Source organism: Mesoplodon mirus, assembly GCF_964341445.2.
Source record: "Mesoplodon mirus genome assembly, chromosome: 4".
Taxonomy (NCBI): domain Eukaryota; kingdom Metazoa; phylum Chordata; class Mammalia; order Artiodactyla; family Ziphiidae; genus Mesoplodon; species Mesoplodon mirus.
This window is the reverse complement of record NC_138979.1, coordinates 124,139,311-124,151,274: the sequence shown is the minus strand read 5'-3', so window position 1 is coordinate 124,151,274 and position 11,964 is coordinate 124,139,311. Positions and strand designations below refer to the sequence as shown.

At 43.7% G+C, this 11,964-nt stretch overlaps 1 protein-coding gene across 1 annotated transcript in view; it reads left to right on the top strand.

The window, feature by feature from the left end:
- Window positions 1-2,472: 2,472 nt before the first annotated feature.
- The window catches only part of EGLN3 (egl-9 family hypoxia inducible factor 3), a 28,970-nt gene continuing 19,478 nt past the window's right edge, over window positions 2,473-11,964 (top strand). The window contains exon 1 of the mRNA XM_082616934.1: window positions 2,473-3,121. Coding sequence (XP_082473060.1) covers window positions 2,765-3,121 — 357 coding nt within the window. The 5' untranslated portion in view covers window positions 2,473-2,764. The remainder of the gene's footprint in view (window positions 3,122-11,964) is intronic.

Sequence of the window (11,964 nt, the reverse complement as noted above, 5' to 3'; positions counted from 1 at the left end):
TAGAACAATTTAAAGACTACAGTCACTAAAACTTGCTCATAGACTATTGCTCTGGTTACACCTAAACCAGTTGTAACTTTATTCTAAAATTATGGAAATATTATTTGAATAGTGAGCCGAATTTACCAGTCCTGGGATTTAAAGTCCTGGGTCCACATGTTCATTCTGGGAGGTGGGGATGTAATTTTGTGTATGTTATTGACCACTACCCCCTCCACCTTCTACTGCGGATTTCTGGTCCTCTGTAAATCCCCTAATTATTCCTAGGAGTGTCAGGTGTATTTCCAAAGAACCTTCAGAAAATTTTCAGCCAGCTACCAAGTCTGTCATTTCCCCCCTTTTAAATTCAAGGATATCTACTTCTGAGGTCTACAACAAACCCCGAAGCTGCAAAAAACACAAGCCACTGCCTACCAGGGCCCACATTCAGGCGGCCTCAGACGGTTCTTCTCCTGGTTACTTGTTATCCATGATGCCCCTGAAGGAGATCACTGGATGGGCCAAGGTATTGTGGCTTATGCAGGGTTCCAGCACAAGTCGGGGAAGGACCTTCCTCTCTTTTGGTATTGCAGCTCCATTTTACTCCTTGCAGTAAATGAACAGTCCCCAGTCCCTGAACATCCACCATGGCTGGATAGGGAGGCAAAGCCAGGAGACAAATATCCTACAGAATGCCTGACTGTCCCCTTCACTGGCCCTTGAGGTTTTGCTCTGAGCCAGGATGCTCTGCCTGACACTCTCCCAGTGACTTCTCTCTGGAGAAGCTACCCCCCCCACCCCGTCCCTTCATGCATATAGACACTTGGGCAGGCTTTGTACAAGCCCAGACATGCCGCAATCCCATGTGGAGGTTGCCATGGCTCAGGGTCAGACACCAGGTTCCCGGTACCCATTTATTAGGCACTTACTGTGTGCTACGTGCTGGGGGTCCAAGGATGATGGGCTCCTGTCATCCAGGAGCTGCTGTGGCAATTTAGACGGCAGCTCCTCGATGCTGACCAATCAAGCCGTTACCCCAGTTGGTGCATCTCCTGCCGAAAGGTCATACCAAGGGTGCCCACTATCGCCATCTCGGCAGAGGTCCTCTTCCCTGTATAACTAGGAGTTTCACCAAGTTTCTCATGGACCACTTCTTCAGGTTCTTACTTGATGACCATGCGCCTCTGTCTGCTTCTTTCCATCAGTAGCAGCAGCATGCCTTTCCTGTTCTGCTCTTTGTTCTTGACCCAGACTTCACTCCATTTCTCCTTTCATATTTCTCCTCTCAGATGAAGAAAAGAGAGGGCTATGGGCAGGAGAATAAAAATGTAAACGCTGTGGGGGATTGTGTACAAAATGATACCTGAAAAACCCGTACATTCTCCTTCTTCTTCTTCACAAATGTTAATTGTACTTTTATCTTTTACTCAGTTTATTTAAACTGAAACACAGAAACAGCTTACCCATTTTTTTGTTGTTCAACTTTATATAAGACCTAATGCACTGTAACTTACAACTTAATGTGAGAACTGTACATTCTTTTGTTCAACCTACATGAAGAACCCAAGTGCAAACTTACGTAAAATTAAAAATGTAGAAATGGCTTTGCACGCAATTTATGAATCTTTTTCTCCAGAGTCTGTTCTCTGGTGTTCGGTAGGAAAGGGAATAAAAAAAAAATTCATTAAGCAATCAGCTTACCTTTGGATAAGTAAAAAGTCTTGTGGGACATACCTGTGTTAGCTGTTACATGAGCATGTGGTGAATTTTGAAGGCAGACCTTCAGAACATCATATTTTAGTAAGAAACTTGAAAAATAAGTGGATGAAAACATTCAGCAAAGAAAAATACAGTATTTTTAGGATTCAGTGAGATATGACCCCGTATTTCTTCATTGTTCACACCCCCCTTCATTGAGCTCATGGGGCCTTGAACATAGTAGGGGTCAGGGAGATGCTTGTTAATTTTATTTAAAATTGGATTCCTCCCAGTCTCTCAGTGTCTTTGCACCTCCCGACCTGGGTCAAACAGCAGAGGAAAGGGGAATAAGGTACCAGGTAAAGCTAAAACGAGATCATTGCTAAAATATTTGTTTGTTCCTGGGTTTATTATTTTATTCAAAAGCCTGGGAGGTGACCAACCTAGAATGTGGCAGTAAACTGTGCTGTTAATCCATTTGCATTTTCAGAGTTGGGATGCAGGTTTTCAAGTTTATTATGGGATTTTATGCAAAACAATATGCAAATTGATAGCATTCTAAAAATGCCGTCTGTTCTCCAGCCCCTCTCCTGGTCACAAACAAGGGAGGCTGGAGCCGGGCTCGCCGAGCTCCTTGGGCAGGGGGTAAACCCTGCGGGGTGAAGGGCCGGGGAGGGGGGAAGGGCTGTCCCGGAGGCGGTCCTGGGGCGGAGCCTGGGCGGGGCTCGTGACGCGCGGAGTCGGCCTGCTCAGGGGCTGGACCTCAGCCTCTCCCCGCCTGGGGCCGCCGCCGCGCCAGTGGTGGCTCCGCGATTCCAAAAGGGGCCCTCCGACTCCTCGCTGGGCCAGTCCGGCGCTGAGTCGTGGAGCCCCGCACAACTCCCGCTGGTCCCTGAACGGGATCCCTCCTCTCCAGAGTTGCGAGCAACTTTCCCCTCTCCCTGGCGCCGCTGTGTCTCGGGGACCGTGGCCGCCGCAGGTAGCTGAACTCCGGGCCACTCTCCCTGCGCCTTGGCTGAGCGCGCTCGCAGGTCGCTCTCTCTCCGGGTGCACGCTGGGGGTCCCCGAGCTCGGCTCTGCGGGCGAGATGCCCCTAGGACATATCATGAGGCTGGATCTGGAGAAGATCGCCCTGGAGTATATCGTGCCCTGTCTGCACGAGGTCGGCTTCTGCTACCTGGACAACTTCCTGGGCGAGGTGGTGGGCGACTGTGTCCTGGAGCGAGTCAAGCAGCTGCACTGCAACGGGGCCCTGCGGGACGGCCAGCTGGCCGGGCCCCGCGCCGGCGTCTCCAAGCGGCACCTGCGGGGCGACCAGATCACGTGGATCGGGGGCAACGAGGAAGGCTGCGAGGCCATCAGCTTCCTCTTGTCCCTCATCGACAGGCTGGTCCTGTATTGCGGGAGCCGGCTGGGCAAATACTACGTCAAGGAAAGGTCCAAGGTAGGACGCGCGCGGGTGCCCGGCCGCTGCTGCAGCCCGCGGGGACTGGGGACGTTCGGAGTCCGTTGTCTGTCGCCTTCGCAGGGCTGCAAGCGAACTTTAGTTTTTAACCAAGAAGAAAGAAGTCCGCCTGGTTGCCCCTACACCTCCCACTCCCCCGCCCCACGTTGGGACAGATTATTAGAAACATTATGTGTGGTCCGAGACACGCGAACTCATGATCTTAAATGTCCACTTTCAAGTCACCTAATATTGCCCGTCAGCCCTTCACTGTGTTCAGAGGGGATTCCAGAGTGTGATTTCACAGTGTGGCATTTGCTTTGTGGAGTTTGGCAGGTGTGGGAAGAGTTTGACCTGTGAAGGAGTAAGGCTCGTCATCATCACTTTCTAGTGCTGCCCTTGGCTTTCTGCGCCCAGGACATTATTTGATCATCCACTTGAGTTGAAAATTCTCTCCTGGTGCTGAGCGCCAGCCCCCTTTCCTAACTATCAATTGCTGGGGAAATCCACTGAGAACAACCAGTTAAGTGATCAGAAGAGGGTAGTCAAGTACCTCTGGAAAGAAACCATGTTTTTGTTCAAATGGCCAGCAGTCACTCCCCGGGTGGTAATTTTTCTTGGAAACATTTACAGGTAGATTGGCAGAAATACGGGAACACGGAGTACCATGATGTTGGTGCGTGTACGTTACGTTGGGACAGTCGAGTTACTCAGTCTTTTCTACAAATGATAATCCAGCCAGTTTTTCAGGGCAGTTCTGAGAGTGATTTTGTACCTCTTTTATTGTGGACTGGTCAAGGGGCACTCGGAACTGTAGACAAGTTTTACTTTAACACAGTGAGGCAAAACATAACTAGCGTGAGAAGGAAGGTGAACATTCACCTATGCACTACTCTGTCACACTGTATGTAGTATTCCTCAATTTAAGATTGATCCTGTGATAAAACATACCATTGTTGTCTCATTTGTCCCATAAACCAAGAGGAATACTTTTAATAAAGGGCAAGTGGTAAAGACTGGAAGTGTATAGAAATGAAGGGGTTGGATTGGGCGAGTGGAATAGAGAAGAGATTGCTGTATACCTTTCAAGCCAGGAAGACATGGTTAGAATATCTGAAAGCACTGTTTTTAATAGAATGCAAATAAAGTAAATCTTAGAAGAAAATGCTGCTTCCTAAATTTTACTTTGATTAGGGGAAAATTCAGTTAGCCGGACTCTGGAGAAGATTGATGGTAAAGTGTTTCTTTACTCTTGTTGCATCGTTTTGGTGATGGAGTAGAAAGCCATTTGTCTTGATTAGTTTTGGTTTTGCACTTGTTTTGTAAATGACCGCGCCTTTGGGATGGGGTCAGGAGGGGACCAGCTATCCTCAGTGTTGAAGAGGTGTACATAGCTTCAACCTAGAACAGCAGGTGGCTTCTTATCAGTTTTTTAGAGTTTCTTTTAAATTTTGGTGTTAGGAAATTCACCCCTAGCACTCTAGGAACAGAATTTGCTCTGCGGGAGGGAGATCAGAATTTGTTGATAGAAAGAGGTCACTTACATTTGAAAGTTAAGTTTTTATTGGTTTTTGTTCTTATTTTAGCTTTGACTTAATGGACAATGGTAGGGTTTTAGGCTAGAATTTAACTCCACAAATTGAATGAAAAACACTGTGTACGTCTGGGTAAGGAAAAATAAAAGATCTCTAGATATGATGTTTCAATTATGGATTATCATCTGGGTAGAACAAATAACTTTTCAGTTAACCCTTTCAGAAGGTGACTGTGAATTGAAAAGAGAAAATTCATCTTTTGTCCACTGAAGAGGCATCTGCCCGTACCTTGATTTCCAGCTTTCCTTTAGCGGTTTGGCAGAAAGTTCTTTATTTCTGCCCTTTAGAAAAATCACCTCCAAATTGGGATATTCCTTGGCCAGCTGAAACCAAATGTAAACCAGGCTTGAGCAAACAATTATTATGCGTACTCAAAAAAAAAAAAAAAAGTTTGGTTTGTTTGTATAAAGAAGTCTCCTTAGTGATGTCTTTTAGCCCTGGGTCTCTTACTTGAAGTTCATTATTAAAGCATTGTAGAAACACATTCTATTTCTATATGATTTATATTAGTTCCACCTTAATTTAACCTTATTTACTTCTCTTCCCTCAACTGAGTGCCTTACTCTGTGCTGTTTCCCAGAGTAGTGATATAGACCCAGTTTCCTGCTCCATCCTCGAAGCAGGTATTCAGTAAAAACTAAATTATTAAAAGGTAGAATTTGTACATTTATTTTAAACATTTATTTGTAACTTTTTATTATGGAAAATTTCAAACATATATAAATGTAGAGAGGCTAGTATAATGAGCTCCTACCACCCATTTTCAACAATTGCCAATATATACATTTACATATTTTAGACCAGTTTTTTTTAAGGTACTTTACATTTCTTGGTGTTATGCTTGTTAATCCTAATGAAATACTTTTTTCCCTGAACTTTTAAAGGTCATTGAAGAAGGTAATAATTCTCTTTATCTCAATGAAACAATTGCAGAGGCATTGGAAATAGAATAGGAATATAGTGGACCTAAAATTGAAATTGTGGAAGAGTATGGAAAGAAATATTAAAGTGTTCCCCTCCCTGCCACAAAAGGTGTTAACTGATCAGAATTTATCTACCTCCGCTTTGTTGGAGAAAAATCCAAGGGTGCTGAAGACTCTGGGGCAGATGTTTCTATGATATACAGCAGTATGGTGCCCCCTAACTTCAAGCACAATCATTGCTTTCAGGCTATGAAAAGATTTCTTATCTGTTACTCCCTATTGGAGAACTTAGATCATATCCCAGATAAATATTGGTCCTCATTTGCTCCTTTTGCTTTGGCTGCCTAGATCTTGGACATGGCTGTTTTCCAGAGAATGTGTAATTTATAGAACCCAGAGTGCTTCTGCTTGCAGCAGAAGTTAGTAACTCTAATAATAATAACTACCTTTTAATGAGCCGTTGGCTCCGTCTGGTACTGTGCTAAGCACTTTTCAGACACCGTCTGACAGTCTTCAGAACCATAATCTTTGGCAAATTGAGTAATTAAATCATTTGTCCAAGGACACGAAGTCAGCAGTAAATGCAGTTTGTCATAGGGGTTAGGGTCTTGGACTTGGGGTGACTAACCTCGTGGCCACAGGTAAGTTGCACAGTTTTTACCAAGTGTGAAATGAGAGAGAATACCTTAAAGCTTTGGCGGGGGAAGGAGCATGAAATAAGACAGTGTACATAAAATTCTTAGCAGAATTCTGAGCCTTCATAAATGTTCTGAGGAGAGATTTGGGAGTCTAACCCAGGTCTGTCTGAGCCCAGAGTTTGTGTTTTTGACTCTTAGGTTCCTACTTACCCTCCTTTCCTTCCCTCAGCAAATGTTCACTCAGCATGGGGTACTGTGCAGGGGTGGGGACACAAAGGTGGACAGGCATCATCCCTGCCCCCTAGAGCTTACATTCACGTGTACTTTTGAACTGTAGGATCCTCTAGCCCACACTTGATTATTCTCAAGCTTAAAAAAGAAAAAAGACAAAACCCAAACACTGAAGTGGGTCAGTTAAGTACATTTGAAGAAGAGAATGGAATGCTGTGCTAATGTTTTCCTACTGTTATTTGCAGGAAAAGCATTTGTTAACCAGCTTAGTTGTTAGGCTCCCCAACTGGAGTAGCTGTGGATGATAGGGTTACGGGGGTTGTGTTATGAATCAGCAGGTCAGTCCTCCCCTGGAAACTGTACAGAGAAATGATGAAACAGCAGTAAGTTGTAGATAACAGAAAATATGTTACAAATGGTGGATTTGTTCCTTTGCTGCTAGAGCAAGAAGTTTTGACCCTTCCTTCTCCTGTGATATCAGGAATATTCATGACTCGATGGAGCTTAGCATGGTTGTAAACTACTTTAGACAAACCTGGGGTAATGAATTTCAAAGATCAGGATCTCTCTCAGGACCCAAGTGCAGGAAATGCAACGGGTTCACAGAAGCCTGAAGCCATGAACTAGGAACTAGAAAGTCCTTAACTTCCAGGAGAGCTGGTGTGTTAGTTCTTTTCTCTGGTGCTCTGTGGCCTCCATCTTTGCTTCTCTGCTTGTACTCTTTATTTCTAGCCCTCTCTACCTTCTATGCAGCTTTTGCTGCTTTTCCATGCGCATGGCTCAAGATGGCTATCCCACAGTGGCCATCTCAGCCTCAGTTTGAGTTCAACAGAGACTTGACTAACATTCTAGAATCCCTGTTTTCATCCCCTGAGAGAGGACCTGTCAACCTTGGGTGGGGATGGTTTGGGAGGGCATGTGGAATCATACATCACAAATACAGTTGCCAGGGCCCATGAGAGGTGCAGTTCTTAGAGCATGGGGTTTGGGGACTAGGCATCATACATGGTGTCTCTGCAATTAAAATCTTAAAAATTTATCTGTGAATAAGGTATTTTAGAGCTTCCCTGGTGGCGCAGTGGTTAAGAATCCGCCTGCCAATGCAGGCGACACGGGTTCGAGCCCTGGTCCGGGAAGATCCCACATGCCGCGTAGCGACTAAGCCCACGCGCCGCATCTACTGAAGCCCACGCGCCGCATCTACTGAAGCCCGCGCGCTCTAGAGCCCGTGCTCTGCAACAAGAGAAGCCACCATAATGAGAAGCCTGTGCACCACAACAAAGAGTAGACCCCGCTCGCTGCAACTAGAGAAAGCCCACGCACAGCAATGAAGACCCAACGCAGCCAAAAATTAATTAATTAATTTAAAAAAATAAGGTATTTTAGGGGGAGGAGGCACTGAGTTTGAAGCACTGGAACATCTTTCTATAAGGATGTGAGGATTCTTAATAAAAGGTTTTGTACAGCCTCAGTGACAGTGAAGCAAGTTTCTCCATAGGGTGAGTTTTCATAGTGTTGTTTGTCTATTTTGTTGAATGACACTTGGGAACAAAGAAAAGAAGGTGCATATGTGTGTTTCCTTTATAATTTCTTTTGTTCAATTTTGGGCCACTGGCCACTCCACCACGACCTTGTCTGCTTGCAGTGAAGCGGGAAATCAGGGGGTATCAATTTAATTTATTCTTTCACAAATCATTAAATGCCTTGAACTGCGGTAGATCTGTACATGGATGGGAGAAAGGAGGTGGAAAGGGATGATAAAAGCACCTAAAGAAGTAAGCTGAAAGTTGAGTGGCGTGAAATGGTTGTCACCAACTTTGTTTTCTCTTTTTCTGGTTAAACAGACCAGTTTTACACTGATAAGTCATTTTTGTTTCTCTTCTTTGGGCTTTGTCCAATTTCTCTCTTTACTTAACATGAAGTGACTAAACTAAGTGACCAAAACTATTAGGACTTCAATAATAAAGGTTTTTGGAGCTAGGGAGGTATCAGAAATTACATTTGTCCAATTCCTCAATCATTCAGCAATTAGGTGGTTTTTGTATTTGGAGAGATGAGGTCTTGCATAGGCCCTTGAGAAGAGATTGGAGTAGGTCTTGGGCTTGAGCAAAGTGCTTTAATAGAGAAGGGGCTACCTTGGTTGGGGTTGCTTCATAAGTCAGGTGGACAGGGAGACACGGTCGGTAGGTTAAGTCAGCTGCATTAGTGTCTTATTTGGGAATTTTTTTTTTTTTTTAAGGAAAAGAAAAAAGTTGCTCTACTTTATTAACTATTTTAAGCTCAAGAAAACTAGGGCTAGGATGTAGCCTCTTAAAATCAATCATGGTCTTTAATTTACCAGGAATATCTTAAAACAGTTGCTTATCTCATTTGTCCATCTGGCTCTTTTTTTGAAGAAATTAGAATATGTTCACCATTTTCAGAATTATTTATGTGGAAAATAGGTTTTAAAATTCAGGTGGCCAGTGGTTTATAATTTTTAAGTATAATTCTGACTTAAAATTGATTAGCACCCATCCTTAGGTGGGAATTAAGTAGCCAATCTGTGCATTCAACTTGTGGGTGTCATGAATTATTTCCCTTTCTGACCTTACTCAGCTCAAGCAAAATTTGTAAATTCTTCCCTGATTCCCAACTCTGGCTAGAAAAATTTCAGATTTTATAAATAACAAGCAGTCTTGGAGTTGCGTGTTACAACTCTATACTGAAAATGCACCGTGTCTGGGAGACTTCTCTGATGAGCTTAAAACTGGGGGTGGAGTTTAACCCATGATAAGCAGGGCGCATCTGAGAAGCATCCTAGCACTTGAGGATAAAGTTCAGAGGGCATCTCGCCTTTGGACCATGTTTGCTCAGTTTGGCAAGACCTCTGATTTTGACTCACTTTTGTGGCCTCCAGTAAATTAAATGACAGTTTGACCCATGTCTACTGAACACCAAGGAGCAGCTTGCAGGTTAGCACTACGGAGAAGGTTATTAACTCTTTGTTAATTATTATAGCTACAGACTTGATAATTCCTTTGCAGCAGCACTTTGTAGCTGTTAAATAATATTGCTCTAAGAAATGAGTGTCATTTTTCTCCAATGTTTGTCAAATGCACATGTTCTGACAGTAATGATAGTTCAGATGTATTCTGCTAGGCAACTGCCAGGGGTGCCCAGTGGGTAGCTGAATCCAGAGACACTGGAATTGTAAATTCGACAGACAAATCATTTTATGATGCCAGACTAAGGAATTTGGCTTTGGCAGATTGCCAGGAGCCGTTGATTTGGCTCAGATTCAGAACTATGTGTCTGTTTGCCAAGCAAGATTAGTTAGCTTGGTTCTTTATACATAGAAATTTGTACCCTGTTTCCCTCGATTATTTCAATCTTAAACCAATATGGCTCTTACCTTAATTTTGTATCTTCTTTTCATATTGATTTGTAGGTGAGTCCCTATTCTTGTTTCTGGTGAGCTGGTAGTGACTGAGTGTCATATTTTTTACCCCCTGCCTCTGCCCAGTCCCAGCCTTACAGACCCATGGGTTTGCTGCTGTGTAATGCAGGCTTTCACATCTTGTGTTGGTTTCATTTGGTTCCTGCTTACTGAGTGTCCTCCATGTTCAGTACAATGTTAATACCTCCTAAGTCAAACCAATTTTATTTTAATTTTTTATTTTTATACAATTTTTTTTTTTTTTTTTTTTTTGCAGTAAGCGGGCCTCTCACTGTTGTGGCCTCTCCCGTTGTGGAGCACAGGCTCCTGACACGCAGGCTCAGCGGCCATGGCTCACGGGCCCAGCCACTCCGTGGCATGTGGGATCTTCCCGGACCGGGGCACGAACCCGTGTCCCCTGCGTCGGCAGGCGGACTCTCAACCACTGTGCCACCAGGGAAGCCCTTTATTTTTATACAATTTTTAAAGGTTACTTTCCATTTACAGTTACTACGAAATATTGGCTGTATTCCCCGTGTTGTACAATGTGTCCTTGAACCTGTCTTACACCCAATAGTTTGTACCTCCTACTCCCCCACTACCATTTTGGCCCTGCCCCCCTCCCCGCTGGTGACCACTAGTTTGTTCTCTGTATCTGTGAGTCTGCTTCTGTTTTGTTATATTTGTCCATTTGTTGTATTTTTTAGATTTCACATACAAGTGATTCATACGGTATTTGTCTTTTTCCATCTGACTTATCTCACTTAGCATAATCCCCTCCAAGTCCATCCATGTTGCTGCAAATGGCAAAATTTCGTTCATTGTTATGGCCGAGTAGTATTCCGTTGTATATATACCACATCTTCTTTATCCATTCATCTGTGGATGGACAGTTGGGTTGCTTCCATATATTGGCTGTTGTAAAGAATGCTGCTATGAACATTGAAGTTCATGTATCTTTTCAAAGTAGTGTTTTCATTTTCTTTGGACATATACCCAGGAGTGGAATTGCTGGGTCATATGATAGTTCTATTTTTAGTCAAACCAATTTTTCATTCTTTAGGAGATGCAACGATCACCGTTTCTCAAGTTCTGGAGTAAATGTACCTATCTCATATTAACTCTTATTTTTGTTTCCAAAATGAAGCCAAAATAATATCACCATATAAAAATAATTCCAAAATACAGAGATTCAAAGAATATGATAGTAGTCTTGATTATTTGCCAGTGGGAAGAAGACAAATGGAAAAACACAATTCCAGGTGTCAGTGACATCTAGTTTTGGTTCTCTTAGGGCAACTGGAAGTTGTTTTGAAGTATTCAGGATAATACTCTTCTTTCTGAGCATTGCTTGGAAGTAAAGAGGCACTGTTTTAAACAGTCTGAACATCTGGGGGGAGCTTGCTCTGTGTTCTCCAGACAAATAGATCACAGATCCTGCCTGTGCCCCTCCCTCCACATCCCCTCCCAGTTCTACTTATCTGTCTAGTCAAACCTGAGGGACTATTACTTAGAAATCTCAATACCCCACACAAAGTTGGCAATGAGTCTTTTTTTTTTTTTTTGGATTGCTTCTTTCCTATTTATATTGTTTTGCAGTTTAATTTGATTGTTTGGAGTAGGTAAACAAAACTGTTTTAAACGTTGAAGGTTCATTCAGGAATGTGCAATATTATTGGTCAAAATTTGGCTATTTTGTGCTGTTTTGGCTTTTTGAGGGTTTTTTTTAGGCTCCCTGTGGAACCTTAAGTTTTGTCTTTTTTTAAAAAACTAACTTTTTTTCTCTTTCACAGTAGAAATCCTTGAGGAGGGAAGTATTTTAAAGATACCTACTTTAATCAGAAATCACCTACCTTGGGCTTCCCTGGTGGCACAGTGGTTGAGAGTCCGCCTGCCGATGCAGGGCACACGGGTTCGTGTCCCGGTCCGGGAGGATCCCACATGCCGCGGAGCGGCTGGGCCTGTGAGCCATGGCCGTTGAGCCTGCGCGTCCGGAGCCTGTGCTCTGCAACGGGAGAGGCCACAACAGTGAGAGGCC